Source organism: Pavona decussata, unplaced genomic scaffold (genome assembly GCF_977016875.1).
Source record: "Pavona decussata unplaced genomic scaffold, jaPavDecu1.1 SCAFFOLD_268, whole genome shotgun sequence".
In the NCBI taxonomy this organism is placed as follows: domain Eukaryota; kingdom Metazoa; phylum Cnidaria; class Anthozoa; order Scleractinia; family Agariciidae; genus Pavona; species Pavona decussata.
Genome location: NW_028145670.1, coordinates 142,323 through 166,018, shown reverse-complemented (window position 1 = coordinate 166,018; position 23,696 = coordinate 142,323). Strand labels below are relative to the sequence as shown.

Here is a 23,696-nt window from a genome sequence, read left to right as displayed (position 1 = left end):
TCCAGACTTTTAATTAACCTCAACTTGTCTCTCAACACCTTAAAACTTAAACTTGACTTGGAGTTAACTTCTTGAACTTGCTTACGACGTGACGAAAAACTAAAACAGTTTTACTTTTTACTTGATTGCGCTGTCGCCTGCCCTGTCGTGATCGTGTCGTGATCGGCAAGAGCGAGCGCTATTAAATTACGCGTTATCTCGCGTAAGGAGAAACTTGATGTTGATTCATTAAAATTCGCACTTGTCTGAGGAGTTGCGATTGTTTATATTTTATAAAAGAAACAAAAAACTTGTTCCTCGTGCATTGTTGAGTTATATAAGCACTTGGGAATTTTTAAGAACACTCGAGAAGTGCCTTAAAAATTCCCGCTTGCTTATATAACTCAACAATGCACTCGGCGCGTTTTTTATTTCTTTAAATAAATGCTATTCAGGAGACATTATAAGTTATTGTCACCCGATCACGTTTGTTAAGTCACATTTTGTGTTACGTAAGCAATCCCATTTATGCCGTGCGCACCCTGTTGAGCACTCTAAACTGCATTAAACTGTAAGTATATTTACCTGCAGACAAGAATTATTCCTCCTCGCATTTTGAGACTAATCTTCATGTTCGCAAGAAATAGAAAACGATAAACAAAACAAATGGTATTAGCAGTAACATGCAAAATAGCAATTGCTGTTACCACACTGCAGTTTCAGTGTGTTACAAAGCTACGCACTCGGGAAGTCAACTTCTCCGTCATCACATTTAACTGACTAAGGATAAGCAAGCTGATTTCACCGATTTATTGTTTGATGCAGACTGCATAAGAGGAAAATTCTTCATCTCTGCGACTTTAATCTTAGTCTCCTTCGCATCCGCTCGGACCGGAGTCACGCATACGGGGAGCGTTGCGTGACTCCGGTCCGAGCGGCTGCGAAAGGAGACTACATTAATCTTAGCTGGCAAGGGAATTTCTAAACAGTAAGCTTTATGTGCATCGGCAATTTGGATAAGCTCCCCCGATCGAGACTCCACAATGAAACACAAAAGTAGGTTAGCGCCCCAACCTATTTAAAGCAACAATTTAACCCCACTTATAAATAACTGAATCGACTTCGGAGTAAGAGACAACACCATGCGCGGTAGCAAGAACTGGTGGTGCGCGCAGACTCACGTATTTCCCTACTAACTCCGAAAAAGTGTCCTCCAAGGTAGGAAGGAAATACGAAAATCTGCACGCAGGCTAAGGCCCTCTTCATACGATCCCGGTTGACCGGGCTGGCCCGCTTACCGAGATCTCGCCTCACTCCTATTTCCTTTGCAAAAGCTTTGATGTGTTCATATGAGAAGGCGGGCCCGGTTACCGAGATCTCGGTTTCTGCTGGCTGGAAATTTTCTCATATTATAGTTTAGAGGTTTGTAGAACTGATAAAAATGAAAATTCGCCCGGGCTTGTTCGCTTGAATGACCGCGTCACTACTTTCCATCTCGGTAACCGGGATAAAAATTCCCATTTCAGCCATATGAACAGATTCGAAACTGATCGCAAAATTCATCCCGCTAACAAAGCCATCCTGGTACGTAACCGGAATCATATGAAGAGGTGTAAATCAAAAAATATAGACAAAACGCCAAGTAACGTTTTATGTGATCGGTGTTTCTCATGTGTCCGTGGCGTGTGTTCTCTTTAAGTCCTCCTCAGCATCTGGAAAGGAACACAAGTTACACTGAATCACTATTAAGCACAAATAACTCTTCAGTCTATGGTTAACAGACGAGAATTCTTTACCGGATCCAAAATTATATAAACGTAAGGTTGAATTGTTTATTTCTACCGATCCTCGTGTATGGCTCAGAGATTTGCGGAGTTTATTGGGAAAAAGATAGTTGAACGAACACGTGTTTATTTCTGTAAACTTTATTGGGAGCCAACGAGCAATTCCCAAATGCAACATGTAGAAATGAACTCGGCATATTATCATTAAAGGGAAACATTGACATAAATATCATTACATTTTTGTTACAACTGGAAAGCTTAACAGGAGATAACATTGAAAAGCAATGACTCTAACCGTCCAAAGGGCCAAATGCAAAGAGTAAAATTGTATATTAAACATTAACAAGTGTATTAATAAAAATTCAACTAATCACCAACTTAACGCGTACTCCACGTAAACTCAGTTTACGCGTACTCTACGTCAACTTTACTCGTACAGGGCTCAAAATAAATTTTTACTGTTAAAACAGTAATTTACTGTCGTCTTATTCAGGCGTTACGGCAACGCTACCCAACTTTACTCCCCCTTAACATGAATTATAACATAGCGCGCGTGCATCCTAACCTAATTCCTATTGGCGCCATCATGGTACATTTCTCAACATACGTACGGCCGTGCGTCCATCCGATGACGTCTGCAAGTCATGTGAAGGAAGCATGCGCGCGCTATGTTATAAAAAACTTTTTACAGAGAGACAACACCATAAAAAACGTATATTTATAAGAGCTTGTCGAAGTTAATGAAACGTTAAGATTTAACCGATATGAAAAACCACTTTCACCTTTTTTTCAGAGAATTTTGTAATTAATCAGGAACAAAACCTGTTTTCCAGGAATCGCTTACTTTATTTTCACTATGTTATAAAAGAATTGGTTCATGCTTTTAGCTGTGCGTATATCGAGTTATGGATGCACTTAGGAAGTTTGGAGAGCACTCAAGAAGCTAGAGTTGCTCTCGGCTACGCCTCGAGCAACTCTTACGCTTCTCTCGTGCTCTCCAAACTTCCCGCGTGCATCCATAACTCGATATACGCACACTAAGCATGAACCAATTCTTAATTGTACACCAACTTTACGATAACTCTACGCCATTTTTATGAGACCTCTAAACCAACTTTGCGCGAACTATACGTTCACTTTACGTGAACTCTGCACCAACTTTTCGTAAACTCTACACTAACTTTACCCGAATTCTACGCGAACTTTAGACCAACTTTTCGCGAACTCTACGCCAACTTTTCGCCGCGAACTCTATGCTTACTTTAATTCAGTTTACGCGGACTCTCTACCAACTTTTCACGAACTTTACTCTGACTTTACACGAAATCTACACTAACTTCTCGCGAACTCTGCGCTAACTTTTCACGAACTCTACACTAACTTTACACGAACTCTACACCAACTTTTCGCGAAATCTAAACAATCGCGACCTAATTGCATAAATCGCCAGTTGGCGTCCGAATGAAAAAGAATATGACTGCAGAGACGTATCATATGTAACAATTGCATTAAACATTTGGTTGTTATTGTTTATTCAGTTAGTACGTGACCGGTCAACATAACCTGCAATGGAAGATTTTGTCCGGTCAAGTTGCAATTTCTACCGTACATTGCCCGTTGATCGGCCGTTATTTTAAGCCATGCGCGTATTCTACGTCAATTTTACACGAACTCTACATAAACTTAACTCTGAACTCTACGTCAACTGTACGCGTACTCAGTTCCTACATCAGCTAAATTTGACTACGCGAATGCCACCTTTCTTGGCAGAGGGCAGACCACCATAACATTCTCCCCTTTAACCTTGTCAAACGCAGGTACAAATTTAGAAACAATACGCTCTCAAGCAGTTTAAGGCCTGGGTCAAGGGCTTTTAAGAGGAAAAATGGTTTATTCTAGATAACTTTAACAAATTCAATGGCACTGAACTGAAATTTGGAAGATAAAAAGGTCTTATCATTCTGAAAATTTCTAAGCATAATAGGTAGTGCTATAGATCACGTGACATGTCACGTGATCATTTTTGTGAAAAAAGCAAAGATTTGACAGGTAGGCGACGGTTTTAAGAGATAACATCAAACAAAAACGCGTTTCTAATAAAGATTAAATATCTCCATCGCTTCACGTTTGGAATGATCGTCCTTTGTTCTCCAGAAAAAAATTATCAGGGCAAAGGTCATTTTTTAGTCCACAATTCAACCTTTGATCGTTAATTTCTCCAATTTAAAAACTTAAGGACAGTCATTCCAAACGTAGAAAGTTAAATATTTAAAATCTGCTTCGGAAACACTAATTCAGTTATCATTATAAAGAAAATTCGCCGCCATATCGCCGATTTACGAAATTCTTATTTTTTGGTCACGTGATGTGTCACGTGATCACAATTATACATTAAGGCAAAAGAAAACATCGAGTTCAATATTCAGGGAAAATTTCATCCTGTTCTAGGCAGACAAACCGAAGATATAGGGGATCATTCATAATTTCTGAACACCCTTCAAACCCAGGCCTTAAACTGCTTGAGCTGTACTGGAATGAACGAAGCTGGTCCCAGTTGCTCAAAGAGATCTTTGCAGCAGACTTGTACGGGTTTGCCAAAATAAGACCTTTCTGGATGATTTTGGTACCATAACACGTAAGCTAACAAAAAGGGCTTGTATTCTCCGGCAACACAAACATTCTGACGCATGTAGAACTGCACGGCACCCGCTCTTGGCTCCACCCCAGTTGTGTCAACACGCCCACTTGTAGAAACCCACGAAGCTAAAACATACGAAGAACGTACAGATCTAGACGTAGAGGAAGCATATCGCTCACCGCCTACTTCTATACCAGAGAACCGTTCAAAATTCCCCACAACACTTTCCTCCTGTACCTCTGGACATAGCTGCTTGTACATGTCTCGAAGGTAGATGACTTCATGGTCTTGTAAGCAGTCGAACATTGATGGTGGGAGACAGCGGTACGCAGAAACTTCATTCCAGAGGTGTGTAGGTTGAGCAGGACCATGGCAAAGCGCGGCAAGAGCACGAAAGGAATGGACAGGTTCAAGCTCAGTTTCACCCAGTGTCCCTGTCTGTCCCACAGGTCTGATCAGGGGCTCAAACTCAGCGCGGAAAGAACTTGGGAGGGGGATTCCGTGCACAGATTGATCGCGGAGAAACTTCCGCATCAACTGAAGTTCAATAGAACGATTGTTGGTGTGGAAGCCTCCCATGATACCGTTATACCTTTCAAAAGAAAACAACCAAAACGCATAAACAGGACCAAAATCCAAAATACATTCAGCGAGGTGAGTATGCATGTGCATGTTTGGAGTAACGAGCTCGGTACCATAGAGCCTCTGGAATTCTACACAAAATGTTTGCAAAAGGGATCCTCCTCTGATGGCTTCCGCGACCGTAATACAAGGACTACAGAGTAACTGACACGCAATCACAAACGCTTTCCACACTTCTAGATGATCGTCAGGCAGCTCCCCTTTGAGAGTGTAAATCGACATGAGCAGTGTCCACGTTTTCCACTGGTCCGCAGTGAACCCACCAAAGCTGATCGCGATCTTGTTCGGCAGCCGACCAAGCCCAGATGGAAATTGGACGTCATCGACCTTCTGCTGGATAAGCTTTAATTGCGCATCGGTGATGATTCTATGTTTCTCATTGAGCCAAACATTCTGCATGACATGTTTTGCACTCCCCAAGAACATATTGTGCATCGGATCGACAATCGTAAATCGAACACAGTCAAAATAAGGCAGACGCAACAGCTCAGTATAACGTGTTCCGTATTTACTTTCTGCATCGTGTTTGTCTTTCATAGTTGTTTGATTTTGTGTTTCCTGGGCTTCTCTTCGGTGTTCTTCGTTTGTTCGTTTCTCACACGGATCAAAACCGGAGTAATCCCTCTTCTCACCAAAGGTTCCTTCGAATACTTTCTTGCATTTGCTGCATCCCCTTCTCGCTGCAAAGCTCAGAAATCCACTCACCTGTTTATTTGAAAGAATAATTATTATGCACAAAGTGTCTACGTTATTCACTCGTGTCTGTTTGTGCTTGCGCTTCATTCTCACTCCCAGAACCAGTTGTAATGACAGTTGTGAATTCAAAACAAATTGTAACCGGAAATTAACTGGTTACCGTATACGTTCAGAGGTAAAAAATGTTTTTTTTTTTTTTCATAAGGGACCGGCAATCAGTATTAGGGGGTGGGGGGCTGGCAGCTGGAAAAACGGAGACCCAGAAACATATGACTCACCGGCTGTCATGGACTGAATTCCACCCTATAAATTACCGGGTGAAATGTCCGATTGGTAAGGGCCTCAACGAGTGACATCTTCCAATTACTTCAGATGGAAATGTACGGATTTTGAAGTTTTGAATGTTTTCATTGTCTTCATTCGAATAGTCGAATACAGTAAACACCCATGTATAAAAACCTAGATTATACAAGTTAGCCTAAACAGGTTGTTGTGAATAATTGTAGGGTTCATATAGACAGGTTCTTATGTAAAGGGGGTCTAAATCGAAAATTTTAACCTAACAGGTTCTTATATTCTAGGTTCTTATACGTGGGTGTTTACTGTGCTCGACTTAACTTGAAATGGTTTTAATAGCCACGATCATTTGTAGGGTATATGAAATTACCTATTGAAAACTGAACGAAGTATTTTCCGATTACAACCAACTCTACCCAAACGTTTGTCAAATGCCCCACTACCACGATCTGAAGAGGAGTCAAATGCCCCACTATGCGGAACTGAAGAGGGGAAGGAGGGCCTGTGAAAGGGCGGCATTTCCCAGACCCCCATCGGCTTCTCGGCTCGCTTTTCTCGCCGAATTTTTTCCCATCCCCACTATTTTGCCCTATCCCCAGAACAAAAGCTAACTCTGAATGTGTGAATTTTCCCACTTAGTAATAAGCTTCTGATTAAACGTATAAATACCTTTCTAGCAGCCGGTAGATCCGAGGCAACACACAGAAGAACACCGCGCACAATTTCGTCTCCAACGTGCCAACCTTCCCACAACACGAGCAGTTCGTCCACCAAGGGCGCTAGGTAAGTGTTAATAGAGATAGATGGCTCGTGGGGTCCTGGGATAACACCAACCAGTATGACATTCTCAAATTTAAACCGTTCATTTCGAGGCAGGTTCATGACTACGAGATAAATCACTCCAACACTATATCTGGAAAGCTTGAACGGCTGAAACCAGTCCACATTGAGCATTAACCCGAGAGATCTGTTCCCAGCAAGAAATGGTTCTCCGCCTACAAACAAAAATTCCCGCCACACCCTTCCATCAAAAACATCAGTGAGTAGTTCAGAGGCAGTATCTCGGCCCATCTTCCACAAGTTGCATTTCAACCAAAAATCCTCCCGAGTCATAAATGCCTTTAAAGTGTCTAAGACACTCATGTAACTGTAGACTTTGTGCGGGTACAGTTTAGTGGTGCCATCTTTAAGCTGAACCTCCTTCAAAAGATATCCGCCATTCATTTCACCGCAGGTTGCCCGAAATCGCATCTGTCTGTGGTTGGGGAACGGGCGATGACAGCAACGTTTCGGGATTCTCCGACTTCCAAGTGTGTAGAAACAGTCGGAGAAGGGATACAAGGAATGGCAGTTCGGGCACACAACGTACTTAGTGAATCTGTCACAGCCTATTCCTAATGTCTTTCGAAGGAGATAAACCGAGGTCGGCATCAAAAGAACAACACCTCCAAACCAAGGAGCGTAACGCTGACAAACGGTAAAAAGAATGTTAAAAAACTGAAGCATAGTTTCTAGAGCGTTATCTGATATTTGGAATTGCGCAGTCCAAAACATCAGAAATAAACAAATCCACTTTACCAAAGAGAGCTGTTTTGCATACGTTTCTGTTCTCACTTCTACTTCAGCGTCAACAGAGAGCGATGGCGATCGTCCAGCCTCTAAGTTATCTTCGTCGAAATCAATCAATACCTCCTCGATTGCATCCTCCCAGAATTCCACACCTCCTCTTACTCTTTCAAGGTAGATCTCCATGTATTCTTCGTCGTCGACGTCTTCTGCCTCATCTGCGTATTCTGGAGATAATTCGTCGTACTTGTCATATTCTTTTGCCGAGGATTCTTCATCGGATGAATAACGTTCGCCTACATCCCACGATCCCGTTTCTTCGTTGTAGTAATCACGTTTGTGTCTCCGATAAGTTCTCGGTGCGACAAACTCGCCACAATGAGGACAAAAACTACCGTTAACTTCCATTTTAGTACTAGCACAAGCGAGCACAAGTTCCCGAGCCAACTGTCGAATAACCAATTTGAAAATCAAAAAGCTCGCCTTAGTCCTCCAAAACGACCCTCCTTCCCAAGTATGGGCATATGCCTTATATGGAACAGACTGCTAAAAGCGCGGGAAATAGATGGCTTCGGGAAGCTCGTTGAGTGTTTTTCAACAGAGCTAGCTGGGTTTTTTCAACACCGAGATTGCTTGGGTTTTTTTAACAATGAGAGGTTTACCCGTTTAATCGCCATGTCAGAGCATAGATCTCGAAGACCAGATATACAAGGGGCAAGGACCCTTTGCCATCCTTTACGAACGGCAGCTGCCCCCGCAGTCAGAAGTACAAGCCGAACAGAATCGGCACCGCCATCACTAGAGGCAGTTCCAGCTCCGCTTACGATTAATGCCGAGATAGCCGATATGCTAAACGACATTAAAACTCAAAATCAGAAAATCCTCGACCAATTGGACCAGGGAGGAACTGAAAAGAGGGCAAAACTAGTGCCGAAAAAAACTGAGGTAAGATAATAATTTACGACATGGAAAGAGCAGTAAACTAAACTTACGCCACTGTGACGCGGATCAGTAGATAAAATGTCACCTTCTATCACGATACCTATTATGATGTATTATATTATATTTCCTTACAAGAAAGAAATGGTCATTATCTCTCAGTGAACAACAGTTAAAATCCAACTGACAAAGTTACTCAAACGATTCACAAGCTCAGTCATATCGTAAAAGCTACAGCTTTGTGATTTAGCAGTACTGTCGGAGCGTTTTAGATTACTGAGAAAAAATATTTATATGAGTAAAAATAACGTTGACATTCTTGTTTCTGTTAGCTGGAAATTCTGTGATGATAAAGGATTATCAATAAGAAAGGTGTTCAGGAAACGCGTTAAACAATTTTCATAATTTCACGATTTCAAGTGAAGCGATCGTGTTGTGACAAGAATGAATATTCCCGCCATTTTGAATCTATCCCATAATGCAGTGTATACGTTTTAACACAACACCGTACGTAGATGAGAGGTACCGGTACATATAAATGCTAAATTAATATGCTCAGTAGAGGAACAATTAAGGTCAAAACGTAAAACCAGACAATGTGTTTACGAAAATATTCAAAGCAAATGAATAGCATGCAGAATCTTGAAAGTTCATAACATACATATAGTTATGGTCAAACTGTTACGATCGAATAGCTGGCCGGTTCATTAAATGCACTTTACATATATATATATATACACAAAGAAACAATATAATGATTGCTTCACTCAGTCGCAGGAGTGCTCGATGCAAAAACATGCAGAGCGAAATATAAATTTAAGATAGAAAATGTAACACAGTTACTCGAGTTTCACGCACTCAGTCTGATGATCGCTTAGTGCGTGAAACTCGAGTAACTGTGTTACATTTTCTATCTTAAATTTATAATTTACATACATATATATATATATATAACTACCAGCGGATAAACTGAAGACTTCATCTGCTATAAAAGTGCTCAATGGTAAAACCAGAGCTGTGAATAAAAGATGAACTTTTGGAGTCGGACTAGTTCAAACACATTTAATTGCAATTAAATGTGTTTGGCAATTAAATGTGTTTGAACTAGTCCGACTCCAAAAGTTCATCTTTTATATATATATATATATATGTATGTAAATCAATTGCATTGCTGAAGGAAATTATACAATTGCATAATTTAGGAAATAAAACCAGATGGGTGTTAAATATTCACCAGTTAACATCAGTACTAATTTCAAGTGATTATGTTTTATGCGCTCTCTGATTGGCTAGTCAACTTCAGGATAAACTGTGGCATTGACATCCGAGCTAAAACAGCAAAGCCGAGTGAACATCTTATACACTTACACCGAGGTTCAGTCTATTGTGCACCCCCTACCCATCTTTCGACGTCCATCTTTCGACTTGCTGTCCGAAATGAACCAATCACAATTGATGGAGACCGGTGCTTGTTTCATGTCACCTTTATGGAAATGAGCCACAAGTTCAAAAGGTCATGCTTGTGGACTGTGATCGGTGGCTTTCAATCCTTCTTGTTTGTTTAGCACGTCGAAAGATAGGCGCTGTGCACATAACACTGAACACAGCTGTAAATTGCCACAAATAATAATTATTACTTTGTCTACAGTGTACTTGATTTTCACTTTTGAGATATATGATTATTCATGTACCTTAAGTGTCAAAGAAAAGTAGCATTTAATATATTTTTTGCATTATGTTCATCACAGAGTCTAGTGAATATAGTTTTTTTGGCATGGTAGCTAAGCTAAGCCAGATTTATGCAGGGTAAAAGTGTTTTGTTTTTCATGTTTAGATCAATTTTTTGCAAATTCTTGTATCCACGGATGAAAATTATTCTAAAACAATTATATTCGCCTCAGACTCAATAAATATTGTTGAATATTTACCTCGACTTCGTCTCGGTAAACGTTTACTAATATTTATTTCACCTTCGATTCGGCGAATAATTGCTATGTATTTAAACCTTATTTCTCATGAGTTTGAACTTAATACTGCCCTCAAAAAAATGCTGCCTTTGAATAAATGCCACATAGAAAACAATGTTTTCTCAATGTTTAATAGTCAAGTAAATACGTTTACCTTGCAAATTCAAATCTCTGTAAATATATCTACCACTACTCACCATAAATTCAGTGAATTATAAAAGTGTTTATTTCACCCATTTTGAAATCACTGGTGATCCTTGCAATCTGATTGGCTCTCAACAGTGCGATTTATTCCCAAATTGCACCAATTTTTTGCTCTAAATCGCATACTTTCTTTAGCCCATCAAATTGGAAATGAAGTAACAAAAATAGAATATTAAAATTGACAGTAACACTCTGTGATTTCAAAATAGGTATAATAAAGTGGTAATTGTGAGCAATTTTGGTCTGAAATCATACTTGTGATTTCAAATCAAATTTGCGCTGCGCACTCGTTCGATTTTGAAATCATGGATATGACTTCAGACCAAATCGCACTCAACTCAGTTTAATTACCATTACTAATTACTCTACTGATCTAGTGATATTTATTAAAATCACTGACATCATGACTTACCTTCTTGTATTTTTTTTTTTTTTCAATTTTTAACAGAGAGCACTCCACCACATTGTTACTGGCCTTGAAACGCCATGGAACTTTGGGTAGGTATAATGTCACGTTCCTGTTTGGCATGAGAAACAAATGTGTTAATTGATAATATAAACATCATGTATTATCTATAAAGCCATCAATTACATTAAGGTGATTCCTCAGTATTGTGCATCCTTACTGTGCATGATTACTTGTGTTATGAACAGGCATTGAAAGCATGACAGTTTTCCCTACAAGGTTACGCATTGCAGAGATCAAATAAAAGGTAATTTCTCCTAAACAAGCACAGTGACCTATCCTTATTCTTCAATTCATCACGTCTCTTTTGTCAACTTTTATTTCCGAGGAATCACCTTAATGGTGCTATGAATGAATTTTAAAAAAATTATGTACTTTCTTGCTGTTTAAACAAAAACAATTTTCCTACAGAATGTCCTATTCGTCGATGGAAAACACAGCGGTCACCAGAGAAATATTTAAACGGTTTAGGGCCATAGATAAACATACAACGGGATACATACTGACAAGTAAGTAGTGACTTTATGTCATACAGTGTATATGCACTCATGATCATATATGTTTCCTGGTTGTTCAACAAATCAGCCAGGGCCGTAGTTAACCTTTGAGCCATCAAGCCCGGGGTTAACAGAAATGTCCAATTGGATCAGTACATGTGAGACAAGACCCTGTACTTTTGGATTGAAAAGAAAACACCCACCCAACATAAAATATGGATAAACATTTCCATGGTTCTGGTACAGAGAAAGCCAATACAGTGATCCAAAAAAGCTTTGCAGTAGATTTTTACGCAAAATCTCAGTTTTCATCCAGCCAGTATATATCTTTCCGGTGATTTTATTGATTTCAAACAAAAAAATTGGAAGTTAAAATTCAGGACAACGTCCACTGCAAATCGCCGAAACAAACACTTACACAGCTACAATTCCCAGGCTTAATGGCTCAAAATGGCTGGCTACACCCCTGTCGGCCCCTCTATATAGCTACATATCATTGGCTTGCTTAACAATATGACGCCTATAAGCCTGAGAACATTATATCATGTAAATATTAATATATATCACCTTTAAACCACAGTACATGTACAGTATATACACTGAGTATGTAGTACTCATATATATATGTTAGCATCAATCCGCTTTTAGAAAAGTTTTCAATGCCTTTATTTTTGCAAATTTGAAAATCTGGAGTTTACTGCAAACTGTCCAAAACTGAACTGGGTGATAATTTTCATTTGAGCAGGAAATAATAACAGCTAAAACATTGATCACTGTACTGAATGGCAGCCCTAAATGCCCGGGTTATATAAGGCTAATTTAAATGCTTATCAAAAAACTGAATTCAATCATCTTTATAATATTCTTATTTCAGAAGCGACGAAAACATATTTCAGAACTAAAGTAAGGGAACATAAGAGAAAACAAAGTGGGATTCAAAAGCAAACACTCTTGCGGCAACGAAGGTTGCAAAGACGAAATGAGGTGGGTAATATATAATTTTATGTGTATTTCCTAGCATAATTTACACATTATAATAGCTAATTAAAACCTGCCAAGAGTTGAATAATTAAGTGGTTTTTATATGCATACAGCATATATATAAGTTTTCTCAATTTCTCTCATTCCACCTATATATATAAACGTTTATAATTAGTCAAAAGTAATATCTCCAGATATTAAAGTCACTGCCTAATCTCTGTGATAGGGTACAGAATTGTGTCCATGCAAGTTTACAATTTACTTTTTTCTGTTTAGAATTTATCTTGTTTTATTTTGACCCAGCATGTGGATCTCTTGTGAACTAGAAGAGCTGTAGGCAGGGGGGTGAGGGGGGGGGGGGGGGATTCCCATACATTCTCTTAAATGAAACCATAAACGATGCTCAGCAATCATGGCAATCTTCTCACTGATCAGCCGAATAGTGCATGTACGTGGACATTGCAGAATCCAATAAAAAACATCTGGGAAATCAATGTTGCTTGGTGGACCGAAGACAAGATTAAGATTTATTATGTTTACAATTATAATTATGTCTCTGTTCTGGCATTTTCATCTTCTATTGGATCTGAAGAAAACAACAGGACGCGGATCGAACAGTGGAGCCAATTTAACGCAGGTTATCAACACAAGTTTTATTTTCTCAAATCCGCTGAAGTTGATTTGTTTTAATGATCGAGCTGGGATTGGGTTTAAGATACTGAGCTTTAAAATGATCACATGTGAAGTACAGTACTGAGGGGGGCGTAAAGGGGACCTGAAAACCGCAAAACCGCGCAGCAAAACGTAAAAAAACTGCAATACCGCTTTGAAATTTACCAAAATACCGAAACCGTAGTTACAAATGTGGAACATGCCATCATCAAGACTTTAGGTTCGGCATTCCGATCCGTTAGAAATGTGACCTTATGTATTCTGATGAGCGTGTTCGTCATTGTTAATCAACATAAGATCATCACACTGGTGATATAATATATACTGTACTGTTTCGAAGACTGTTCATTCTGCAAAAAAAAAAAGAGCCGCATACACGCAATCATGTGAAAGATTGATTATTGAAAAATTCCATCAAATGTATTAATATCCGTTGCTCTGATTGAAGGACCAATGGCTCCTTTCTTGGACTAACACACAAAAATCCATAAAATCAATGAATTTTTACTCTTTGACAAGTTACTCTCGACTCACGACAAGGTCTCGACATATCAGTCTCGACTCTCGACATGTTAGAGATGGACTATTAATTTTTAGTTTTGAGGGGGGGGGGGGGGGTTGAGGTTGAGCAATTTTGTCTTGTTAAGATTTTTTTTCTCACCTTTGTGCTGTGAAATAATTTTTTTTAGCATCTTAAGGTTGTGCTTGAATTTTTTTTCGATCGGTTTTCAATCTTCGTTTTACCAAAAATGAGCATTTTATGAGGTATGCCTTATACAGGTATGGAATAGAAAATGACTTTCTCTCCAGGCTGATATAAGCTGCATTTAGTCTATTCAGTGTTACACGTTGGGTTACAAAAATAAATGAGAAATTCTATTCAGCTGAATTTTAAACCTTTTAAAAATGCCTTGATGTTTTTATCCAATGCCAGGAAATCAGATTTGAATATCTTATCTGAAAACACAAATGTGAGTTATTTTTCTAATGATGTGTTTTAAAGAGAACACCTAGCCATTTACTTCCCACCCTCTTACAGTAACAAAGCCTTGACATAAATGCAGCTTGACAGCATAAAGTCATGTGGTGTAGATTTGCACCCCCCCCCCCCCCCCTAGTCTTAAGGTGGCCGAATACAGTTTTTTAGTGTACAGGTGTTAGAAGACATTATTTGGAAACTATGTAATTCTGGATTTCTTCAACTAAGAAAGAATGTATTTTCGTACGTCTTGTTGAGCTAAGTAACGTTTCGATGGCAACGCAGCGAACTATTAAACGTCCATACATAGTAGGTTTCCTTTATTTTTAGAAAATGCACTCATTAGATTTTTTCCATTTTTTGTATCCAGAAAAACTCACAAAACACTGACACAGTTGCACTATTTTCATGTAATTTTGACAGAGAGATCTCCTGCAAATATTGATTTTGCATTTCAATGTTTTGTGAAGATACCCTCTGTTAGATTAAGGTTTCTCTTTGTAGGCGAGTTACGCTTTTAGGGCACTATTTTCAGGCCAAATTTCAGGGAATTGTAATGAGCGGTTCCTTAGAAAACAGTTCATTTCCACGAAAACAACCAATCGCAATGTTTTGGTCAAATGCACATGCGTGGTTTAATTTGGGTTTCATGGCAAAGATGAAAAGCATGCGAAAGGTCTTGGTGAATTTTTTTTTTTGCTCGGAAAGAAAAGAAAAAGAGTCCAGAAACGAGAAACTTAGTTATTTAGGATCAAAACTTAACTTTATTATCCATTTCATGTGAAATTGAGGGATCACTTTATCAACCGCCGTATTTGCGTATCACAACCCTTAAGCACGCGCTTAATAGCATCACTTACACAATCTGTAAAGCACGCGCAAACTGTGTTCAGCCACCTTAAACCGCTTTTTGGCTGATACGTGGCAGAAGCAGAAGCAGGGGCAGAAACATAGCTTATAGTGGGCACTATCAGACACTATTTGGTTGTTTTCGTTTGTTTCAATTTTGTCATTTATAGCTGTATACATTCAAGACTGTGAACATTTTATAATTTAATTAATAGATACAGGCTGGTAGGCAGGTTTTCTGCGGGAGGGTGCGGTCCAACTAGGAGACGGACCAAACAAGAGCCGGAGGCGCGAACCTCTATGGGGAGTTGGGGGCATGCTCCCCCGGGAAATTTTGAAAATTAGGCCGGTTGTCTGAGACTGCATTTCGTGCGTTTTGAAGGCAGTATGATATGAAAACAGGCAGCCAAAAGCGAACTTAAAAACGTGGATATTACTCAAACTTTTGAACTTCAAGATGGATTTTGTTTGGTGTAGAGACTACTTTAAGTATGTATTTTACAGTTTTAGAGAATAATGTCACTATTTAAAAAGAACAAAAATAGAAATAAAGTTGAAAATCCGTATTTTTCCCTGGGTTTGCTGCAGTGCCGATCATCATGATCTTTCAGTAGTGTGCCAAGCTCAAGCCTCCTTAGGTACTTCTTGGCAAACATATCAATGTCTGTTTGATAAACTTGGATGTTTGACGTCAATTGAAAACATGTTTTGTGCGCCAGTGCATTCACGGGTAGATGCGAATATGGATGGCATATATTTTCTTTGCTTATTTATTTCATTTTTACAACTACACTAACAGTGAATCAGAAGGGAAGTATACTATCTATATTTTTTATCAATTCAGTTTTTTTTTTAATCTATGGTCAACAAAAAAGTGGACCTCCGCAGCCTGAGGGGGAGTGCAGGCGCACCCATCGCATCCCCCTTCCCTACGGGCCTGAGATATCAGATATGTTGAAGATAGTTGAAAATTGTATTTTGATACAAGAGATGGAAAGTGATATTTTATGACAAGAATTTTATATTATACCAGATTCAGTGAAAAGGTTCAAATTTATGTTTTAATAAAAGAGATAGATTGAAATGATGTATTTACAATGTTTATGATATGAAACACAGAGGAAAATTATTATACGAATAATTACACAGTATTTTTGTCTGCTGAAATTAAATTATGACAAAAATTACAGTTTAGTTTTTTAGTTGGTCTAACAGGATCCTAAGAGTAGAAAGGCTTGCTCAATTTTTTCTTCCCTTGGCCAACTGTGCATGATTTTTTTTCTCTACTTTTGCCGTGCAGGAATTTTTTTTGGTAATTGTCCAAAGCCCCCCCCCCCCCCCCTCCCTCAAAAATAAAATGGTCCATCCCTTATTCTCAACTCTTGACGGTCCTCGACCGAACCGACATATCATTGGATAAAATGGTTAATCATATCAAGTATTAACTGGAAAAGGCTGAAACAATAAACCGCAAGGCTTGCTTGCACAATAATGGTCCCTGATTGTGCAATCTGATCATGATGCACTGTACTTGTTGTACCCGCATACCTTGTAAAACGTAAACAAAACAACTGGGAACGAGAGGATCCGAGTGAAAATGAAACATCGCAGAGGTCCGCAGACACTTTTTTTTACCGATTTGCCCAGCCTAAAATTTATAAAAACCGCATACCGCAGGTCAAAATAACAATTTCCGCATCACCGCAAACCCTTACGCCCCCCCCTCAGTACTAATAGAACCATTCCAGTGAAAAGTGCATTTTATTCCGAAGGAAATAAATGGATATATTGAATTCATTTTGGCGGCAAATCTGTTGCATGTGAGGCACTGCAGTACTAGTGGCTGACAGTTATTTGTGGAGCAGAAGCAATGGATCCTGACAATCTCAATTAACTGGAAGCAAACTGGTGCCAAAGACGAGCTTGCATGGGGGAAGGTGTCAGGAAATTGGGGGTGCCACCAACCCTGGGTGCGTCAACCACCCACCTGGCACCCTCACACTGATAGGCTCAGTGTTAATACTTAATTACATATACTAACCAAACAGGGATGAGCAAGGAGTTAACAAGTATGCAGTACACAAGCGCTAGAAAGGGAAAAAGAGAGGGGGGAAAATTGGGCGCGCGCCCAATTTTCCCCTCTCCCTTCCCCATTCTAGTGCCTGCCATGCAGGCTAGCAAGCAATGTACCGCTAGCAAAAACAGTTGCGAGTACACAAACAATGTAAGCAAGCTTAAGCAATACGATCTAACCTGGCCCACCCCTAATGTCATAGGGAAACCACTGTAGCAATTTGTCTTGGTGTTAACTTAGCCTCAATTGCATTTATCCACATACATGTATAATCTGAAATGAAATTCATCTCAAACCTGTGAAAATAATTCTTATGGTCATATATGGCAAGCGATCGATTGCAACTCGTGTCGGCTATCCCGAATTCAAACACAGACATCCCCACTGTTTCTTATCATGTTGCATAGTCGGAGAAAGCATCAATCATTTATCGGCCCAAGCACCATTGCTATCCCCGAACATTACATGTTTAATAAATATCTACAAAATGTTTCCAGTCTGAATTTGCAAAACATTTACCATGGAAACTTTGAACAAGATGCTTCGGCCGAACATCTTTGGTTTGGAAACGCCATTTCTTGTTTTCAATCTCTAGTCTGCTCCCAGGGGGTACTCTGGTATAAACGTGATGGGGGTCAGATGTAGTTAATTAACACGCAGTAATGCGGGATGAACTGAACTTTTGCTCTTGTTGTCTAGATGTGACTTTTATGAAAAGTGACGGGGGTGCTCGACATACCTTTTAGGGGTAAAAAATGTGTTTTTTTCCACAGTTTTCATTGATGATGTGTTGTCATGTTGAGGAGTGCTCTAAGGCTTTCAATTCCATAGCATTGGGTTGTTCCAGAAAAAATCCACACCTCCCCGACGGATGGGATTCTGGAAATTCTCGCAGGAGGGGGGGTCAAAGACTCTGGAAATCCAGGCGGGAGGGGGGGTTGAACTTAAGAAAGTCTTCTGCAGGGGTCATTTCGACCGATAGTTCACGCGATTCGAACGTTTAGTTCGGTGACACTTCAGCGCTCTCAGACCCTGAAAATAGTGGAAATGTTTTGTTCACATATTTCTCACCTAAAATAAATGATAATCTAAGTTCCTTCGCAGGTCCTTTTATAGCAGAAAACGCAAACAACAAGGTACTAAAGAACGAGCTGTCGCAACATTGTTGCAACGAAGAGTTTGAAACGCCTGACACATTTCTACTCGTACCAGACCCAGCGCACCACCGTTGTGTAATTTCACGTTAGCCCCGTTGAAATCTCGGTTGTTTGGTCCGCCATTGCACTCTTAGCGTAGATTCCACTGCGTCAGGCAGAAGAATTTTTTACTTGTGCAAGCAAGTATGCAGAGCTATTAGCTGAAGAAGATAATTCCAAAGAATTTTGGTCCAAAAAAACATTCCCTCTTCATCGAAAATACTCGAGACGAACTTGTAGCCATCTGTACCTCGAAAAAACTTTTGGAAACGTAAGTTATTGCGAAAGCAACAAAAGGAGGAAGTTCTTGGACGGGTTCCTTCAACATATACAGTGGTAACCTCTCTGAAGTCCCATCTTCCGTAGCACAGTTAAACAAGCAGCCAATGCATTTTCTGCGAGCAGTTTTAAGATTCCACGGGTATTGTCCATACACGAAGGATGAACTCGTTCGCTTTTTTGCATTGTTGCTCCTTTCTTTTTTTAGTTCCACGCGATAGAGTTATTAATATTAGCCGAAGAACATCTTCTAGACGTGATTGTGCGTATTTTCTATTAAAAATAAATTAAATTTAAACCTAATATTTTTTTTCCGGAAAAGGGGGGGGGGGGGGGGGTCTTTTGTTTTGGAAATCCAGACAGGAGGGGGGGGTCTTGTGCTTCAGGAAATCCTGGTGAGAGGGGGGGGGGGTTAAAAAACGACCCCATCCGCACGGGGGGTGTGGATTTTTTTTGGAATAAACCATTTTTGGTTTGCACGTTATGTCACAGCAGCCATGTTGGGGGTCACTTTGCATAAGAAACAAAAGGTTTCTACTCAGCTTCTTTTGTTTGCTCCACCAACTTATGCAAATTGACTCCAACAAGGCCGCCAAGACTTTGTCTTTGTTTGCCTTTGCACGTGGTTGCAAACTAGCAAAGCCCGTGAATGTGGAAAGTTTCAAAATATGTGATTATTTCCTTAGGTACCTTTTGTTAAAACCGGCTAGATATACAAACAAAAGAATCCTTTCTAAATAAGCGGCCGAGTATTCTACAGTTTAGCCCAAAACTATACAAATGGCAAATAGAAATCACTTGGATTCAAATCAACAAATGATGGCAGGCGGGAAATCGCGTCTTCAATTAATCAGTGTCAAGAGTCAGGGTGCAAGAATGAAATGGGCACTCCCAAATCAATGCCAAATATTTGAAGCCACTACAGATAAAATCATACTTAGAACTATTAAAAGAGTGAAGTGATAACTCACCCATCCTTCGTAATCCTATGATCCTGCTTTCGAATTCTGTGATTGCGTCACCTCGTGGGATAAATCAAAACAGTCCAGCAACAACAAATACAAAACTTGTTCCGCCGACGTCAAATCAAGGATTAAAACGACTCCTTCCTCCATTACATACAAGCACAAGCCGTTACCGAGTTGAAAAGGAATTTGTGTGCTCTCACACCAGTCACAACAGACACATCCTCGGCAAAACGACGCGCGGTTTTGGTCGGACGGCCGACGGTGCAGTGCAGACAGAAATTCGTCATCAGTCATCAACTCGGGGTGATTTTCGCGGGAATATTGCAGTTCTTGCAATTTTTTTAACTGTATTGTCTGTGTGCTAACTCATCAGAGAATATATCCTTCTCTTTTGGAACTTACGCAACAATTGCAAGCCAGCAAGCAAAAGCATTGTTTCGAACATCGACTGTCGCTACCAATGGTGTTGTGATGCCTGTATGTTGCTAAACCGGAAACGGAAACAAAGAGCATGACAAAGAGAAAATTTGGATTGGACTAACAAGAACGGGAAACGTGGAACGTAGAATAATTTTTTTATAATTTTTATAAATCGCCTGTTACATTATAACACTTTTGCTCTAAAAAAGAGCGAGGCTGCGTTCAAATCAAAATTACACCTAGCAGTAATCCCAGATTCAGATAACGTGCGTTCGAAAATTCAAAATATCTGGATGGGAAAACTTCATGATGTCCCTCTCAAATTAGTCTAATACACGTGAAAATGTGCGCATGATTTTTAATTAACCCAAAGAACAAATCTCTGCTTTGTCTGTAATATTTGAATAGGGCCCACTGTTTGGTAGCATGTGCTATTCAGGGTAAAATTACTCAGATATTAATGTTATATTCCCCTTTATCTTATAGAAAACTGCACAAAGGGCAAAGGCTCTAAAAGGTAGTACCACGTTCAGCGAAGAAGACAAGTTGAAATATTCTGAAATAATGTTGACATCATATGTGTCCTCAGACGAATCAACAAGCGAATCAGAACAGGAGCCTGAAGATGGAGATAATGAGGATGTGGAAGGTGAACGAAAAAAAAAGAAAGTATTAAAAACCAAAAAATTAACATGGAGATCTCAGGAACTAGACGATTTAATGAAGCAGTTAGATCGCAAAATTCAACGAAGGAGGTCCCAGAGGGCTACAGAGATGATGGCCAAGAGGAAAGAGGCAGCAGTGGCCTCAGCTCGTCTGGCGCCACCAAACGCCCCAGCATTTGCCATTCGGCACTAGATGAACTGGGGATAGTTGGTGGTCAAAACGTCGTTCCTTGTTATCGTTTTTACTCACTATAATTTGAAAACAGCGGGAAAATAGTGCCAAATGGCAAATGCTGCTGTCTCTTTCCTTTTGGTCATCTTCTCTATTCACTATTAATTGTTTTAGGCCCGGCTTACCACCGTTTGCGTCGTTAGGCGACCATTCAACTCAAAACTCCCAAGTCAACTTTTCCAAAAAATTCCTTCAATCAAGCATTAAGCTGGCTTCGATAACAACAACCGCATGTACATTTACTAAAACAATATACGATAAATGGAGTTGTTGTTAGTGTCAGGAGCGAAATTCCAAGCCAGCTGAATGCTTGATTGACGGAAATTGAACTGGGGAGTTTTGAGTTGAATGGTCGCGCAACGATGCAAACGGTGGTAAACGCCGAATCTAACTCAGGAATTAAATCCATGTGAAGTTTGGAGTTTTATTTGTTTACCAGGGGCGTCGCCAGGATTTTTGAAAAGGGGGTCACACTGAGTCACACCCAGAGTACTTACCAGATTGTCATGTCGAAACCCACACTGTGTTTTACTAAAATTATTTCACAAGGGGGGGGGAGGGGGTCACGGGCACCCCAGGACCCCCCCAGCTGCGCCCCCTGGTTGCTGTAAATTTAAGTGCGACTTCATGCAGGTCTGGTTTAAAAGTCGCATTTCACATGTTCGGGATTTAATACACATTTGATTACTATGAAGGTGGCTCGATCGGATTTTTCCGGGACGATACCTTTCAAATTTGAGAAACTAGTGTACGAAAAGAAACAACTCAAAGAGAAATTGTACTGTTTCTACGATTATCAGTTGAGTAAGGCGTGACTGGGAGGTTGGATCACGATCATTTTGCCGTTAAAATTACGATGGACACGATGTTGTCATGGACAACTCTACTCGTTTCTAATGGTAATGATATCAAGAACCGTGCGTCACCTGTTGGAAAAAAACGCCAAAATCGGCCACTTTCTGTCGATCTTCGAACATCAATCGTTGATGAAATACTCAGAAATGGAGGAGATATTACAATGAATTTCTTCGATTCGAAATCGGCGACAACAAAGTTCGCAAGTTTCGACTTAATTATCGGAGCGACTACTGGCTGTTTCAGTCATATATATCTAGTCATTGCACTGGTTCGCTGTACAGATCAGTTACGGAATAAATACATTTTTTTCTGGAAAATATTTTGAGAAAACGACCCAGAGCTCAGAAAATAATTTGTTTTGGTGAAACAGCCCGTGATCGCTCCGCTAAATCGAAACTTGCAAACTACCTGCGAAGTTCGCGAAGTTCTCAACGGGAACAAATTTGACAACCGGAACTCCGCAATCTGTCTGGCCAAAGTAACATGAAATTCACTATAATATCTCCTCCATTTCTGATCATTATTTCATCGACGATTGATGTTCGAAGATCGACAGACTGTGGCCTGTTTTCGCGGTTTTTTTTTTTTTTCAACAGGCCTGACTCACGGTTCTTCATATCGTTACCATTGGAAACGAGCAAAGTTATCTATGACAACATCGTAGTTTTAATGGAATTGTTAATGCCATATGATAGGTCTTATCACGGTTTTCGACGCCATTTTGACCGATGAGGGTAAAAGACGGCATGAGTTTGCGGAATGGCATGTGGCATGACCTGCGACATAGCATAATTATGCGAAATACGATGCTCGCGGAATGACTCAACTGAAATAAATTAACTGAAGAGTGCGTCAGTTTTTTGCGCCAATTTTAAGAGCATTAGGTTTTTCGATTTTGCGGAAAATGTAACAGATGGGCTGCTTAGAAAATACACGCCTGTAGCTGGAATTGAACATGTCTGATCGGTGGTAATAGGAAGAAGTGATCGAGGGAGAAGAAAACGGTGAATACTGTTTAATGTTCTCACATTCAAGGAAATATGAGTACTATTCTCGGACACTTTTTGCAATTTTCTAGTATATATATAGTTCCTGCCCTTCCTTTAATACCTAAGCGCAAGTGGAATAATTGTTTTATTAAAAACAATCAGGAAATATTGCTAGATCTTACTGATTTCGCTGTGCAAGAACAACCGGAAGACAACTTAATGGTCGCCATTTCTCGGTCATGGTATAATGGCTCTTATTAAAGAATAAATCATTGTATAATGCAATTTAAGCAATTTGATTGGCTTAGCGGCTATTGGTATATGAGCTATTATACCATGCCCGAGAAATAGAGACCATGAAATTGTCTTCTTATTGTTTTCCAAAGCGAAATCTGCAAACTCTAGCAATATGCCTTGATTGTTTTTAATAAAAAAATATACAATGGCCGCTAAGCCAATCAAATCCTTCGAATTGCATTATACAATGATTCAGTTTGTGATAATTTATATTATAATGAGGGAAACATACTTGATTTCCGATGGGGGAAGCAAATTGACATCGACAGATTTTAACTAGTTTCTTGAACATTAACGAAGTTTGTCAAAGACAAATTGTATACCTTCAGCATTTTAGCAATACATGAACACATTTTTTATTCAAAAAAACATTATTTTACTGCCACCCTGACTGCCACTTACCGATGTCGCCGATGTCATGTTGACGCAAAGCGGCGAAAAGGTCAACCACGTGCGAAGTAAAGGTCATGTGTCTGCGTTATTGCTTACGTCATGCTTCGGGGTTGTTTATTTCAAGGTTGACGCTTTTCGAAAAGAATATAATAATGTCAATTTCATGGGA

At 39.7% G+C, this 23,696-nt stretch overlaps 2 protein-coding genes and 1 long non-coding RNA gene across 4 annotated transcripts; 1 reads left to right on the top strand and 2 right to left on the bottom strand.

Moving 5' to 3' along the window:
* Positions 1-892: 892 nt before the first annotated feature.
* On the bottom strand, positions 893-20,264 carry LOC146455867 (uncharacterized). Of its 2 annotated transcripts, none has more exons than XR_014858935.1 (3): positions 19,677-20,264; positions 11,121-11,230; positions 893-1,691 (listed from the first exon to the last, which is right to left on the bottom strand). It is a non-coding gene; the product is annotated as an uncharacterized LOC146455867 (long non-coding RNA). The 2 variants fall into 2 exon arrangements; XR_014858934.1 differs by having other exon boundaries at positions 11,125-11,230; positions 19,677-20,263.
* Positions 4,261-8,010, bottom strand: LOC146455868 (uncharacterized). Its single transcript, XM_085093766.1, has 2 exons — positions 6,706-8,010; positions 4,261-5,748 (listed from the first exon to the last, which is right to left on the bottom strand). The coding sequence occupies exons 1-2, from the start codon at positions 8,008-8,010 to the stop codon at positions 4,261-4,263; spliced, it is 2,793 nt and encodes a 930-aa protein (XP_084949892.1).
* LOC146455866 (uncharacterized) lies at positions 8,263-22,053 on the top strand. The gene is made up of 5 exons (XM_085093759.1): positions 8,263-8,547; positions 11,161-11,210; positions 11,590-11,687; positions 12,550-12,659; positions 20,580-22,053. The coding sequence occupies exons 1-5, from the start codon at positions 8,278-8,280 to the stop codon at positions 20,949-20,951; spliced, it is 900 nt and encodes a 299-aa protein (XP_084949885.1). The 5' UTR covers positions 8,263-8,277; the 3' UTR covers positions 20,952-22,053.
* The last annotated feature ends 1,643 nt before the right edge of the window (positions 22,054-23,696 follow it).

What these genes read in the sequence shown, in the direction of transcription:
- LOC146455868 (XM_085093766.1), bottom strand. Translation starts at nt 8,010, where the DNA reads ATGGAAGTTAACGGTAGTTTTTGTCCTCATTGTGGCGAGTTTGTCGCA. An exon ending in ATCTACCGGCTGCTAGAAAG is followed by an intron (nt 5,749 to 6,705) that starts GTATTTATACGT and finishes TCAAATAAACAG; the next exon opens with GTGAGTGGATTTCTGAGCTT.
- LOC146455866 (XM_085093759.1), top strand. Translation starts at nt 8,278, where the DNA reads ATGTCAGAGCATAGATCTCGAAGACCAGATATACAAGGGGCAAGGACC. An exon ending in AACGGGATACATACTGACAA is followed by an intron (nt 11,688 to 12,549) that starts GTAAGTAGTGAC and finishes TTCTTATTTCAG; the next exon opens with AAGCGACGAAAACATATTTC. An exon ending in GGTTGCAAAGACGAAATGAG is followed by an intron (nt 12,660 to 20,579) that starts GTGGGTAATATA and finishes TTTATCTTATAG; the next exon opens with AAAACTGCACAAAGGGCAAA.